We start from the raw sequence: 13,765 nt of genomic DNA, 5'->3' as shown, positions 1-13,765 counted from the left end.
GTGGATCCAGGTGAGACAGGTTCAATGGCAGGTGAGCCAGGCAGGGGAAAGAAAGGTGGTGAGAGCAACCAAGGCTGGAGACGATGAGTGGAATTCATTGCCACAGATGCGGTGGAGGACAAGTCAATGGAAATTTTTAAGGCAGAGATAGATAGATTCTTGAATAGTACGGATGTCTCTGACTTTTTCAGTCAGAGAGTTGTGAATCTGTGGAATTCTCTGCCTCAGAAGGCAGTGGAGGCCAATTCTCTGAATGCATTCAAGAGAGAGCTAGATAGAGCTCTTAAGGATAGCGGAGTCAGGGGGTATGGGGAGAAGGCAGGAACGGGGTACTGATTGAGAATGATCAGCCATGATCACATTGAATGGCGGTGCTGGCTCGAAGGGCCGAATGGCCTACTCCTGCACCTCTTGTCTATTGTCTATTGTCTATAAGGCAGAAAAATAGGGTTAGACCGGAGAGATGGATCAGCCATGATTGAATGGCAGAGTAGACTTGATGGGCCAAATGGCCTAATTCTACCCCTATCACATAAAAACATGTGGAGAAGCCAAAAGGGTGTGAAGAGAGGAAGTTGATAAAAAAGGATGATAGGGAATGAAATTTAGAACCAGAGGAGAGGATGCTGGGAGAGGTGAGAGAGTGACTCCTTGGTTCACTCACCTCTCCGCATCCACCCTCCTCCCCAGACACTTTCCCCTGCAACCGCAGAAGATACATCACCTGTCCCTACACCTCTTCCTTCACCTCTATTCAGGAACCCGGGCAGCCTTTCTAGGTGAGACAAATGTTACCACAGGTGGAAACAAGGTTTCAAGATTTCAAGGTCAGTTTATTGTCACATGTACCAATTAAGGTACAGTGAAATTTGAGTTACCATACAGCCATACTAAGTGAAAAGCAACAAGACACACAACCACCTAAAAGTTAACATAAAAATCCATCACAGTGGATTCCTCACTGTGCAATAAAGGCAATAAAGTTCAAGCCTCTTCCTCTTTGTTCTCCCGCGGTCGGGGCAGTCAAACCATCCGTTGTCACGGCGATCAAAGCCCCCGCAGTTGACGATCGAAGCCCACGTCGGGGTGATCGAAACTCCCGCGTCGGGGCGGTTGAAACTCTCTCTGCGGCATGGAGCTCCCGAGTCGGCCTCTTCTTACCAGAGACCACGGGCTTCACCATGTTAAAGTCGAAAGGCCCCGCGGTTGGAGCTTCGATCCCCGGCGGATCGCAAGCTCCGCGATGTTAAAGTCCCGCAGACTCCCACGGCTTGGAGCGCCTGCAAGCCTTCAGGAAAGGCCGCGCCACTCCACGATGTTAGGCCGCAGTGGGGACGGAGATACGATACGGGAAAAAATTGCATCTCCGTCGAGGTAAGAGATTGAAAAAAAGTTCCCCCCACCCCCTACATAAAACAAACCAAGGAACACTAAAACATACTTTCAAATACATACTAAAAATAACAAAATAGAAGAAGGGACAGACTGACTGTTGGCGAGACAGCCACTGCTGCTGTCTACGAACTGCAGATGCTGGTTTACGAAAGAAGACACAAGGAACTGCAGATGCTGGTGTACGAAAGAAGAGGCAAAGTACTGGAGTAACTCCTCACCATTTTCTGTGCTATTACTATACTGACCCTAACATCACCTATCCGTATACTCCAGAGATGTTGCCTGACCTGTTGAGTTACTTCAGCACTTTGTGTCCTTTTGCGCATTAACCATATGTGCAGTTCTTTGTTTCTACTTCTTCCCATTGAATTTTCAAGGGAAGGGGAATTAAATGAGTGTTGTAAACTGGTCACGGTTGATAATGGATAAGTTACAATAGGGGATTTCTGTCATAAAGGAAACCAGTAGGCAAAAGGCGAAAAGCTCCATGCATGCAGTTAAGCAATCAAGGACCACAGATCTGGCACAGCACAGTGGCACAGCGGCAGAGTTATCCCCCACTGCAGTGCTTCTTAAACTATTTCAGTGTCATTCACCCTTGAGTTTTTATCACAAAATTTCATTCACCCTCGACTAAATTTTCTTATGTTTTTTTAGTAATTTTCGTCATATTCTCCCTTGTGTATAATTTTATATATATTAAGGCATCACCCTTCATTCACCCCTCTAGTTTCATTCACCCCCAAATAATTTATTTCACCCTTGGGCGAACCATTCACCAGTTTAAGAAGCACTGCCCTACTGTACCAGACACCCGGGTTCGATCCCGACTGCTGGTGCTGTCTGTATGGAGTTTGCACGGGTGCTCTGGTTTCTTCCCGCAATCCAAAGACGTACAGGTTTGTAGATTAATTGGCTTCGGTAAAGATTGTAAATTTGCCCCTAGTGTTTTCAGGATAGCGCTAGTGTATGGGGATCGCTGGTTGGCGTGGATTCAGTCCGCGCCGACCAGCGATCACCCTTGTATGTGGGAGTGTGGGAGGAAACCTGGAGTACCATGAGAGAACCCACGCAGTCACTGGGAGAACGTACAAACTCAGTAGAGGCAGCACCTGTAGTCAGGATCTAATCTGGGTCTCTGGCGCTGTAAGGCAGCATCTCTACCACTGCACCATTGTGCTGCCCCCGTGACGGCACAGTTGAGACAGAGTAAGGAGTGTTGAGAAGTAAAGGGACTTGGATGTCCTTTTGGACAGATCTACAAAAAACTGGTGTGCATTTACAAGGAGGATATATATAGAAGGCAAAGTAGAGACTATCTACCAGAATAATACTTGGACAAAATTAAATAACGAGGAAAGGCTTTCTTTTGTTCCCTTGAGTTTGAGATGTGGTTTTATCTAGTCAAGTGTCAAGAGTGTTTTATTGTCATGTGTCCCAGATAGAAAAATGAAATTCTTACTTGCAGCAGCACAACAGAATAGACAATAGACAATAGACAATAGGTGCAGGAGTAGGCCATTCGGCCCTTCGAGCCAGCACCGCCATTCAATGTGATCATGGCTGATCATTCTCAATCAGTACCCAGTTCCCGCCTTCTCCCCATACCCCCTGACTCCGCTATCCTTAAGAGCTCTATCTAGCTCTCTCTTGAATGCATTCAGAGAATTGGCCTCCACTGCCTTCTGAGGCAGAGAATTCCACAGATTCACAACTCTCTGACTGAAAAAGTTTTTCCTCATCTCTGTTCTAAATGGCCTACCCCTTATTCTTAAACTGTGGCCCCTTGTTCTGGACTCCCCCAATATTGGGAACATGTTTCCTTCCTCTAACGTGTCCAACCCCTTAATAATCTTATATGTTTCGATAAGATCCCCTCTAATCCTTCTAAATTCCAGTGTATACAAGCCCAGTCGCTCCAGTCTTTCAACATTCAACTTTTAACATATGTAAACATAGTACACAATATTCACTGGAATTTAGGATGATAAGGGATCTTATAGAAACATATATACACATACCCACAAATACACATATATATAGACCAAGTGGACCCGTTGGGCCCAGACCTCTCCTGCATTGGTTCAGCACCCTCTCCCCCTCCCCCCCTCTCCCACCCACCCCTTCCTCTCTCCCCCCTCCTCCCCACCGCTCCCACCACCTCCCCCCTACCCCCACTCCCCTCCCCGCTCCCCCTCCCTCCCTCCTCCCCTCCCCCTCCTCTTCTCCTCCCCCTCCCCCCCACTCCATCCCCCTCAACACCCCTTATCCTCCCTCCTCCCCCTCCCTCCCTCCACCCTCCTCCCTTCCTCCCTAGGAGATAGATTTAAACTTTAAAATGTGAATAACTTTTAAAATATAACACCGATTTCAATGCAACTTCTTCCATTACCACCAAAGGGACAACGGTGAATAAGGTGGGCCTAAAATTGTCGTGCTATCGTGTACCGTTTTGGCTGTAGTTCAGGAACAAACAAACAAACAAACGAGAGTTTTAGTACTACTAAAACTCAGATCTTGTGTTATATATATATATATGCGCGTAACAGCGGTTTCTCTGATTTCGTCAAAACGGTGAACCGTAGCGCCACGATTTTTGCACCGCCTTAATCACCACGCGGTTATCTGCTGCAAAATTGTTTTTTATTTAATTCGGTCGCATGTTTTTTAAGTTACAGAGGTTTTAAAGCGCTCCCCCCCCCCCCCCCTAAATTATAGGGGGCGCTGTGGTGCGGATTTATTGAAGGTCTTCAGATTATGATGTCACAATGCCCCTGTGAGATGGGGGATACATTGTTGCGAATACAGATCGCCGTGAGAAGCACTTGGTCAAGTCAAGTCAAGTCAATTTTATTTGTATAGCACATTTAAAAACAACCCACGTTGACCAAAGTGCTGTACATCTGATTAGGTACTAAGGAAAAAAATGAAATATACAGTGGCACGCAAACAGTTCACAGTACCTCCTCAATGAGCCTCAAACGCTAGGGAGTAGAAATAGGTTTTGAGGGTGGACTTAAAGGAGTGGATGGAGGGGGCAGTTCTGATGGGGAGAGGGATGCTGTTCCACAGTCTAGGAGCTGCAACCGCAAAAGCTCGGTAACCCCTGAGCTCGGTCCCCCATCCACGAAGGGGGACTGGGGAGGGGGGGGGACTGGGGAGGGGGACAACAGGGGTCGTTGCGGAGGGGGCTTGGTGGTGGGGGAAAGAGGGGTACTGGGAAAAGGGGAGGTCCCCCTTCCCCCCTCAACCCCATCATCCCCCCTCCTTCCCACCTCCATCCCCACTCCCTCCCCCCTCCTCCCCCTCCCTCCCCAACTCCCTCCCCCCTCCCTCCCCACCTCCCTCACCCCTCCCCCCTAACTCCCCCCCCCCTCCCTCCTTCCCTCCATCCCTCCCTCCCCCAATCCCTCCCCCCTCCCTCCACCCTTCCATCCCTCTCCCCCTCCCCCCTCCTTCCACCCTCCCTCCCCCCTCCCGGTTACAATGGAAATCCTACGGGGACGGGCCCAACGGGGAAAGAGGGGTACTGGGAAAAGGGGAGGTCCCCCTCCCTCCCCGTTCCCCCCTCCCTCCCCCTCCCCCCCTACCCACCTCCCTCCCCTCTCCCTCCCCCCTCCCCCCTCCCCCCCTTCCCCCCTCCACCCCCCTCCCCTCCCTCCCCCTCCCCTCCTCCCTCCACACCTCCCTCCTCCCTCCCTCCCCCTTCCCTCCCTCCCCTCCTCCCGGTTACAATGGAAACCCTACGAGGACGGGCCAACGGGGAAAGAGGGGTACTGGGAAAAGGGGAGGTCCCCCTCCCTCCCCCCTCCCCTCCCCCTCCCTCCCCTCCCCCTCCCCTCCCCCTCCCCTCCCCCTCCCTCCCCCTCCCTCCCCCCTCCACCCGCCTCCCTCCCCCCTTCCCCCCTCCCCCCCTCCCTCCCCCTCCCCTCCTCCATCCACACTTCCCTCCTCCCTCCCTCCCCCTTCCCTCCCTCCCCTCCTCCCGGTTACAATGGAAACCCTACGAGGACGGGCCCAACGGGGAAAGAGGGGTACTGGGAAAAGGGGAGGTCCCCATCCCTCCCCCCTTCCCCCCTCCCCTCCCCCCTCCCTCCCCCCCCTACCCGCCTCCCTCCCCTCTCCCTCCCCTCTGTTCCCAATGTTGGGGGGAGTCCAGAACCAGGGGGTCTCACTTTAAGAATAAGGGGTAGGCCATTTAGAACTGCAATGCGGAAAAACTTCTTCACCCAGAGTTGGGAATCTGTGGAATTCTCTGCCACAGAAGGCCGTGGAGGCCAATTCACTGGATGTTTTCAAGAGAGAGTTAGATTTAGTTCTTAGGGCTAACGGAATGAAGGGATATAGGGAAAAAGCAGGAACGGGGTACTAATTTTGGATGATCAGAGATGATCATATTGAATGGTGGTGCTGGCTCGAAGGGCCGAATGGCCTACTCCTGCATCTATTTTTCTATGTTTCTGTTTCAATGTAGTAAAATAGAGAGGGAAAAAAAAGTCCAGTGTGTATATACTGTATACACATACTCACAATACACATAGAAATAGATCATAGAAATATATACACACACACACACACACACAGGCACACATGCGTACACACAAAGAAACAATAATAGTGCAATAATAGTCTATGCAGTTCAGAGTTTATTTGAGGTTGTGGTGTTTAATAGCCCAATGGCTGGAGGGAAGAAGCTGTTCCTGAACCTGGACGGTAGTTTTGAGGCTGGAAAAGTACGAAGGGAATTTGAGAGGATTGAAACACAAAATCATACACCGAAACTGCTCATGAGGGGGTTATACACCTCATTGTGCCTCCGTCAGCTCGTTGATCAGCTACGAATTTAATCCTACATTCTTGATCGTTCCAATACTTTGCAGGGTTTCACTTTAAATAATCATCCATTACCCTTAAGAAAACCCACGTACTATCGAGTCAGTTTCCACCACCCTTTCGGAAAATGCGCTTTAGATCAAAATGATATTCTGCGGAAAATTTGTTTCTCTCCCCCCCACCGGCTTATCACTAATGACCTCAAACTTCTGTCCTGAAGTCACTGATGCTTCTGCCATTTTTTTCTTATTTACTCTTTTCAAACTCTCCCTAGTTTTAAACACCTTTATCAAACCTTTCCTTAAACATCCCTGCTCCAAGAACAATCATAGAGACCCCAAAGACAAGGCCCTTTGAATGATCTTTAATTGGACTTTATCTTGCACTATCTGATGTGCCCTTTAACCTGTATCTCTACACTGTTGGCGGCTTGATTGCAATCATGTATAGTCTTTTCTCAACAGAAAAGCTTGTTGCGGTACCTCGGTAAATGTGACAATAATAAACTAAACTAAACAGCAGAGATTTCCCTCTCCCCCCCCCCCCCCCCCCCCTTTCCTCATCTCGTTCCACTCTCTGACTTTACATTTCACTCCCCTTCTCTCCTTATCTGTCACCCTGTTGATCTCATGTCTCTTATGTCCCATTATTCCTTTGTCCCTTTTCTGTCTCCTTTTCCACCAATCTGCCTTTGTCCCCCCTTCTGCCAATCAAAACCCCTCTCACCTATATCCACCTATCGCTTGTGTAGGAAAGGAACTGCAGATGCTGGTTTAAATCAAAGATAGACACAAAAGGCTGGAGCGACTCAGCGGGACAGACAGCATCTCTGGAGCAGGGTCTCCACCCGAAATGTCACCCATTCCTTCTCTCCGGAGATGCTGCCTGTCCCGCTGAGTTACCCCAGCTTTTTGTGTCCACCTATCACTTGCCAGGCTCTGTCCCATCTTCACCTCTTTTCCAGCTTTCTCCCTCCCACCACAATCAATCTGATCCAAAACAAATCTTGACTCAAAACATCGCCTATCCGTGTCTTCCAGAGACCCCTTGGCCAGCAATGACCCATTCTAAATTTCCTTGATGAGCGTCTGCTTTGATCTGTCATTTTCACACCTTGCTCTTCCACATCACTGGTTTCCCTCTCCCCTGACTCTCAGTCTGAAGGCTGGTCCTGACCCAAAACATCACCCATTCCTTCTCTCCAGAGATGCTTCCTGTCCCGCTGAGTGACTACGGCATTGTGGGTCTATTTTCAATGCTATCTGACCTGCTGAGTTACCTCAGCACTTTGTGTCCTACTGCCGTCAAGAGGTTATAATCCTGTCTGTCGCACCCTGGCCACTCCCTCTTCTCCCTCTTCTCCCATCGGGCAAAACGTATGGTAAAGTACTGGAGGGTAAATAATTACTTAATGCTACTCAGTGCTTTGTTAACCAAAAGAATTGATAGAGCTAATCAGTATCTTTACTGTCCATCTAGTTCCATGCAAACAGCAACATTTGGTTTTAATTTTTTTGTAATGTAAACAGTGACCAGCTAGACGTATCATAAGAAAATAACTGCAGATGCTGGTACAAATCGAAGGTATTTATTCACAAAATGCTGGAGTAACTCAGCAGGAGTAACTCACAGAACTCACATGCTGGAGTAACTCACAGAAACAGCCCCTTCGGCCCACCGGGTCCGCACCGCCCAGCGATCCCCGCACACTAACACTATCCTACACCCACTAGGGACAATTTTTACATTTCCCAAGCCAATTAACCTACAAACCTGTACGTCTTTGGAGTGTGGGAGGAAACCGAAGATCTCGGAGAAAACCCACGCAGGTCACGGGGAGAACGTACAAACTCCGTACAGATGGCGCCCGTAGTCAGGATCGAACCTGAGTCTCCGGCGCTGCATTCGCTGTAAGGCAGCAACTCTACCGCTGCGCCACCGTGCCGCCACTAGTCCGCAGGGTCCATAGATGGTTGCATTATCAAGGGCGAGTCGCACCCTGGCCACTCCCTCTTCTCCCTCTTCTCCCATCGGGCAAAACGTATGGTAGTGTGAAAACGCACACCTCCAGATTCAGGAACAGTTTCTTCCCAGCTGTTATCAGGCAACTGAACCATCCTATCGCAACTACAGAGCAGTCCTGAACAACTATCTACCTCATCGGGGACCATGGGACTAGCTTTGATCGGACATTACTGGCTTTACCTTGCACTAAATGTTATTCCTTATCATGTATCAGTACACTGTGAATGGCTCAATTGTAATTATGTATTTGCTTTCCGGTGACGGGTTAGCACGCAGCAAAAGCTTTTCACTGTACCTCGGTACACGTGACAATAAACTAAAACTGAATTGAAAATGATATCCCACCATCTCCCTGCTTGGCCATGTGCCTGTCGAAATGCCATTTAAATGTTTCCATTGTTTATGCTCCTACCATCAGTCCTGGCAGCTCGTTCCAGGCATCTACCACTCTCTCTGCAAAATTCTTGCCTCAAAAATCTCTTTTAAACTTTCCCCCTCTCACTTTAAACCTATTCCCCTAGTTTTTGACATTACCACCCTGGGTAAAAGACTTTGACTTTATAGGCCTTCTATCAGGTCACCTTCAGCCTCTAATGTGCTGGAGCAAACAATCCAAGTTAGTCCAATCGTTCCTTATAGCTAACACCCTCTAATACCGGCAGCATTCTAATTAAATTATCGAAACGTATAAGGTTATTAAGGGGTTGGACACGTTAGAGGCAGGAAACATGTTCCCAATGTTGGGGGAGTCCAGAACAAGGGGCCACAGTTTAAGAATAAGGGGTAGGCCATTTAGAACTGAGATGAGGAAAAACTTTTTCAGAGAGTTGTGAATCTGTGGAATTCTCTGCCTCAGAAGGTAGTGGAGGCCAATTCTCTGAGTGCATTCAAGAGAGAGCTAGATAGAGCTCTTAAGGATAGCGGAGTCAGGGGGTATGGGGAGAAGGTAGGAACGGGGTACTGATTGAGAATAATCATCCATGATCACATTGAATGGCGGTGCTGGCTCGAAGGGCCGAATGGCCTTCTCCTGCACCTATTGTCTATTGTCTAAATTCTTCTGCACCTTTGCCAAGATTGGTTCTATGTTATCCCACATTCACATCCACTCCCTACACACTAGGGTCAATTTTACACAGGCCACTTAACCTGCAAACCCTCACGTCTTTGGGATGCGGGAGGAAACCGGTGCACCCGGAGAAAACCCACGCAGTCACAGGGAGAACGTGCAAACTCCACACAGACAGAACCCGTGATCCAGATCGAAACCGGGTCTCTGGCACTGTGAGGCAGCAGCTCTACAAGCCGCGCCACAATGCCGCCCTTGCAACCCGTCACAACACTACACATCTTTGCACACAAGTATAATAATGGGTTTGGCAGCCAAATGAACAGGATAACAACATTTTGTCTAACTGTTTTTTTATTGCTGATCATTTTTCTAAGTTAATTGCACATGGCATTTAGCTCTCAGTGACCGTGACTCCACCAAATACACGTCCCACAGTCAATCATTGTGGTTCACCACATGGGCAATATATTCAAACCTGTTTAAAAGCTGTGCTGCTCTGTTTCCAATTAACACGTGCCCATGAATGTGAATAAAAATATAAGGCGGATAATGAAACGGTTGTCATTCAAGACCATAATGCCATGTGCAGTTTCATGCTCCACCTATAGACAACAACATGAAATGGAAATTAAAATTACAATCAGAAAAATAGTACATGATGTGCTCAAGTCACACCTTCCACACAGAAGGTTCACTACCTCTTCTGGCCTGTAACAAGCAGTATTTTCATCTGTAATCTACAAAACAGATACATGGTATCTAAGTGAAAAAATAATTTGCTTTGTGATTAGCACATTTTAGCACTTGGTCACAGATCAGAGAATAATCAAAATGCTTCTGAACACAGCATTAAAACTGAAATTAAAGTTAGGGCTTTTTACATCAGTCTTCAGACTTGGTGAAATGTTGTTCTCTTTAGAATTTGTTTTGATCCACGCTTTGTGCTGTAGACGTATTTCACTATAATACATTTCAGTAATGTTATTTTGCTTTTGTATGGTGCATTGCAATTATCTGCGAAGAAAATACATAGGCCAACATAATCATCGTGGCAAAGATAGACACAAATGTCTGGAGTAACTCAGCAGGTCAGGCAGCATCTCTGGAGAAAATGGATTGGTGACGTTTCGGGTGGGGACCCTTCGTCAGACCGACACGAAACATCACCCATCCATTTTCTCCTGAGATGCTGCCTGACCCGTTGCGTTACTCCAGCATTTTGTGTCCATATCATATCATATCATATATATACAGCCGGAAACAGGCCTTTTCGGCCCTCCAAGTCCATGCCGCCCAGTGATCCCCGTACATTAACACTATCCTACACCCACTAGGGACAATTTTTACATTTACCCAGCCAATTAACCTACATACCTGTACGTCTTTGGAGTGTGGGAGGAAACCGAAGATCTCGGAGAAAACCCACGCAGGTCACGGGGAGAACGTACAAACTCCTTACAGTGCAGCACCCGTAGTCAGGATCGAACCTGAGTCTCCGGCGCTGCATTCGCTGTAAAGCAGCAACTCAACCGCTGCGCTACCGTGCCGCCCATCTTTGGTATAAACCAGCATCCGCAGTTCATTTTTATTACATGTTAAATCGTGGTGTCCTTTGATTTCTACTCATGTGTGGAATAAAGGTAAAAATAACTTCCAGCACATCAATAAGTTGGGTGACTTTTCCACTTGCAAAATTGCAAAGCATTCACCTGGTACCCAAATTGCATTGTGGCATGTAGGAGCAATCGTGATAGCCAATTAATATTTACTTAGCTGCATAAAGTGGCTTGTTATACTGTTGTATAAAATTAATTAAGCTTTGTGCAGCACCGATGCAACAATTTAAAAGCACAGTAACATAATGAAACGTAATTGCTTGGTAGCATGTCAATGAGTCTGTTAGGTCCAAGCTTTCAATTCTCTTATTAGCCATAATTAGGATGGTGAATGTGGAATTCATTGCCACAGCTATCGAGGCTAAGTCAATGGATATTTTTAAGGTGGAGATTGATAGGTTCTTGATTTGTCCAGGTGTCGGGGTTATGGGGAGAAGGCAGGAGAATGGGTTTGGGAGGGAAAGATAGATCAGCCATGATTGAATGGCGGGGAAGACTTGATGGGCTGAATGGCCCAATTCTGCTCCTATGACTTATGACCTTATGATCGAGTTAGTTTAATCAGATCAACGTAATATTGACAAGGGACAAATCAGCTTTCAGTTTCCTGGAAGAAATGAGGCAAAAAAAAGTAAACGCTTGCGAAAAAATCAGAGGAGCAATCGAGAAGTATGATTTTCCACATGCTGACCCCCCTCTGCCCGCTTGTACATTTTCATACATTTATTTAAGAAATAGAGGAAGAAATAATAAACAATCCTCTGTGATTTTCAGCTAATTCAGCCAAATTTGGTAAATAGGTCCACATTACTGTTAAAAAATATGGAAGTATTAAAGGAAAATATCAGAGAAGGGAAAGAACAGGAGAGTGGAACTAATTGGTTCGTTCTTATAAAAAGCTGCAGAGGAACAATGCGGCAAATTATTTTCTCTTGTGAAGCATGATTCTATGCAAATCCCTCTTGCTATGTTACACAATAATGCTGAGACATATATCTTTCTGCAAGTTAATGGCACCGATTCTCAGTTCACTACCTCCACCAATATAATCTCTTCAATAATCTAAGCGGCTTCTGTGTTTTTTGTTCCTATTTCGATTTTAGCGGGGGATTCGTTTGCTCGAGGACTACTCAGCAAGTCATTGGTTGGTTGGTCGAAATTTCATCGCCAAAGATTCCTCTTTGAAACCACTGCTCAATTCTTGTGGTTTAGCTTTATACCTGCTCCGTGTGACTTCCTGGGGAACATTGCATATAACGTTTGCAATGCACCGTCATTCTGCGTAACTTCTGTGTAGTCCAATAGCGATTTGTCGACGAACTGTTGACGTGTTTGACACCAGGAGCCATGGAGATAATAGAGTCATTCTGTTCATAAATCTGATCAGTTGTTGGTTGGGGCAGGAACAATGAAACCGGATAAATACCAGGGACTAAATGTTACGTTCTGTTTGTTGACCTCGCAATAATTTCAACGTGAATTCATATCCAAGGAACATGGCTGCACTCATTGGGAATCCCCGGATGGCATTCACAGCTGTTCCTCTAAAAAATACCTAGCAAATAAAACAAACATTAATACAGGAGCAAATTCCCACGCACAGTAATTGTCACATCTGCATGACATCTATTTACTTGGTTATTTTCAAAGATGACGCTATGCATTCTTGTATTTGCAATATCCTCATCCAAGAGGACTACCTGCTCCATAAGGTTGCCTGTCCATTCCCTCCACAGATGCTGCCTGATCCATTGAGTTACTCCAGAACTTTGTGTTTTACTCAAGATTTCAGTGCCTGCAGTTCTTTGTATGATATTTATTTGTCACGTGTACCGAGGTACAGTAAAATTCATTTTTGTATACAGTTCAGTATAGTTTCATTATACGTATAGTAGATAAGCTTCTCAGATACAGTACAAGTGCAAAAGCAGTAGTACAGTGGAGAGAGTCACCAGTTTGGTGCCATTTCCAAGTTCCTTGTGCTCCATAATGAAGCCAACAACAGTAAGTAAGTTGGGGTCACCTCCCCTGATACCTCTCTGTTCTGGGCAGACCACCTGGCGACAAGCAGTATTTCACTGATGCAGTGGACTGCAAATTTGTTCCTTGGCCACAATAATTCTCATATTGTACTGAGTGGTCCAACTTAGCATGCCAAATTAATGTGTGGTCCTTAATTTTGATTGGATGTAGAGTGGTACAGTGTGGAAACAGGCACTTCGGTCCAACTTGCCCGTGCCAACCAACGTGCCCCTTCTACGCTAGTCCCACCTGTTTGCATTTGGCCTATATCCATCTAAACCTATCCTATCCATGTACCTGTCTCAAAGTTTCTTAAACGTTGTGATAGTACCTGGCTGAGCTACCTCTCTGGCAGCTCTCTCTATAGATCTACCAGCCTTCATGTAAAAAAGTTGCCACTCGGGTTTCTATTAAATCTTTGCCCTCTTACCTTAAACCTCTGTCCTCTGGTTCTTCATTCCCTTCCTCTGGGTAAAAGACTGTGTGTTTACCCTATCTAATCAATAGACAATAGACAATAGGTGCAGGAGGAGGCCATTCGGCCCTTCGAGCCAGCACCGCCATTCAATGTGATCATGGCTGATCATTCTCAATCAGTACCCCGTTCTTGCCTTCTCCCCATACCCCCTGACTCCGCTATCCTTAAGAGCTCTATCTAGCTCTCTCTTGAATGCATTCAGAGAATTGGCCTCCACTGCCTTCTGAGGAAGAGAATTCCACAGATTCACAACTCTCTGACTGAAAAAGTTTTTCCTCATCTCAGTTCTAAATGGCCTACCCCTTATTCTTAAACTGTGGCCCC

At 46.7% G+C, this 13,765-nt stretch overlaps 1 protein-coding gene across 1 annotated transcript in view; it reads right to left on the bottom strand.

Annotated features, from left to right (window-relative positions):
- Positions 1 to 9,658: 9,658 nt before the first annotated feature.
- slc25a48 (solute carrier family 25 member 48) overlaps positions 9,659 to 13,765 on the bottom strand; it is a 36,089-nt gene continuing 31,982 nt past the window's right edge. The window contains exon 7 of the mRNA XM_078411406.1: positions 9,659 to 12,496. Within this exon, the coding sequence (XP_078267532.1) occupies positions 12,374 to 12,496 (123 nt within the window). The 3' untranslated portion in view covers positions 9,659 to 12,373. The remainder of the gene's footprint in view (positions 12,497 to 13,765) is intronic.

Source organism: Rhinoraja longicauda, chromosome 14 (genome assembly GCF_053455715.1).
Source record: "Rhinoraja longicauda isolate Sanriku21f chromosome 14, sRhiLon1.1, whole genome shotgun sequence".
NCBI lineage: Eukaryota > Metazoa > Chordata > Chondrichthyes > Rajiformes > Arhynchobatidae > Rhinoraja > Rhinoraja longicauda.
Note: the sequence above shows the minus strand (reverse complement) of the source record. Positions and strands in the feature narration are given on the sequence as shown.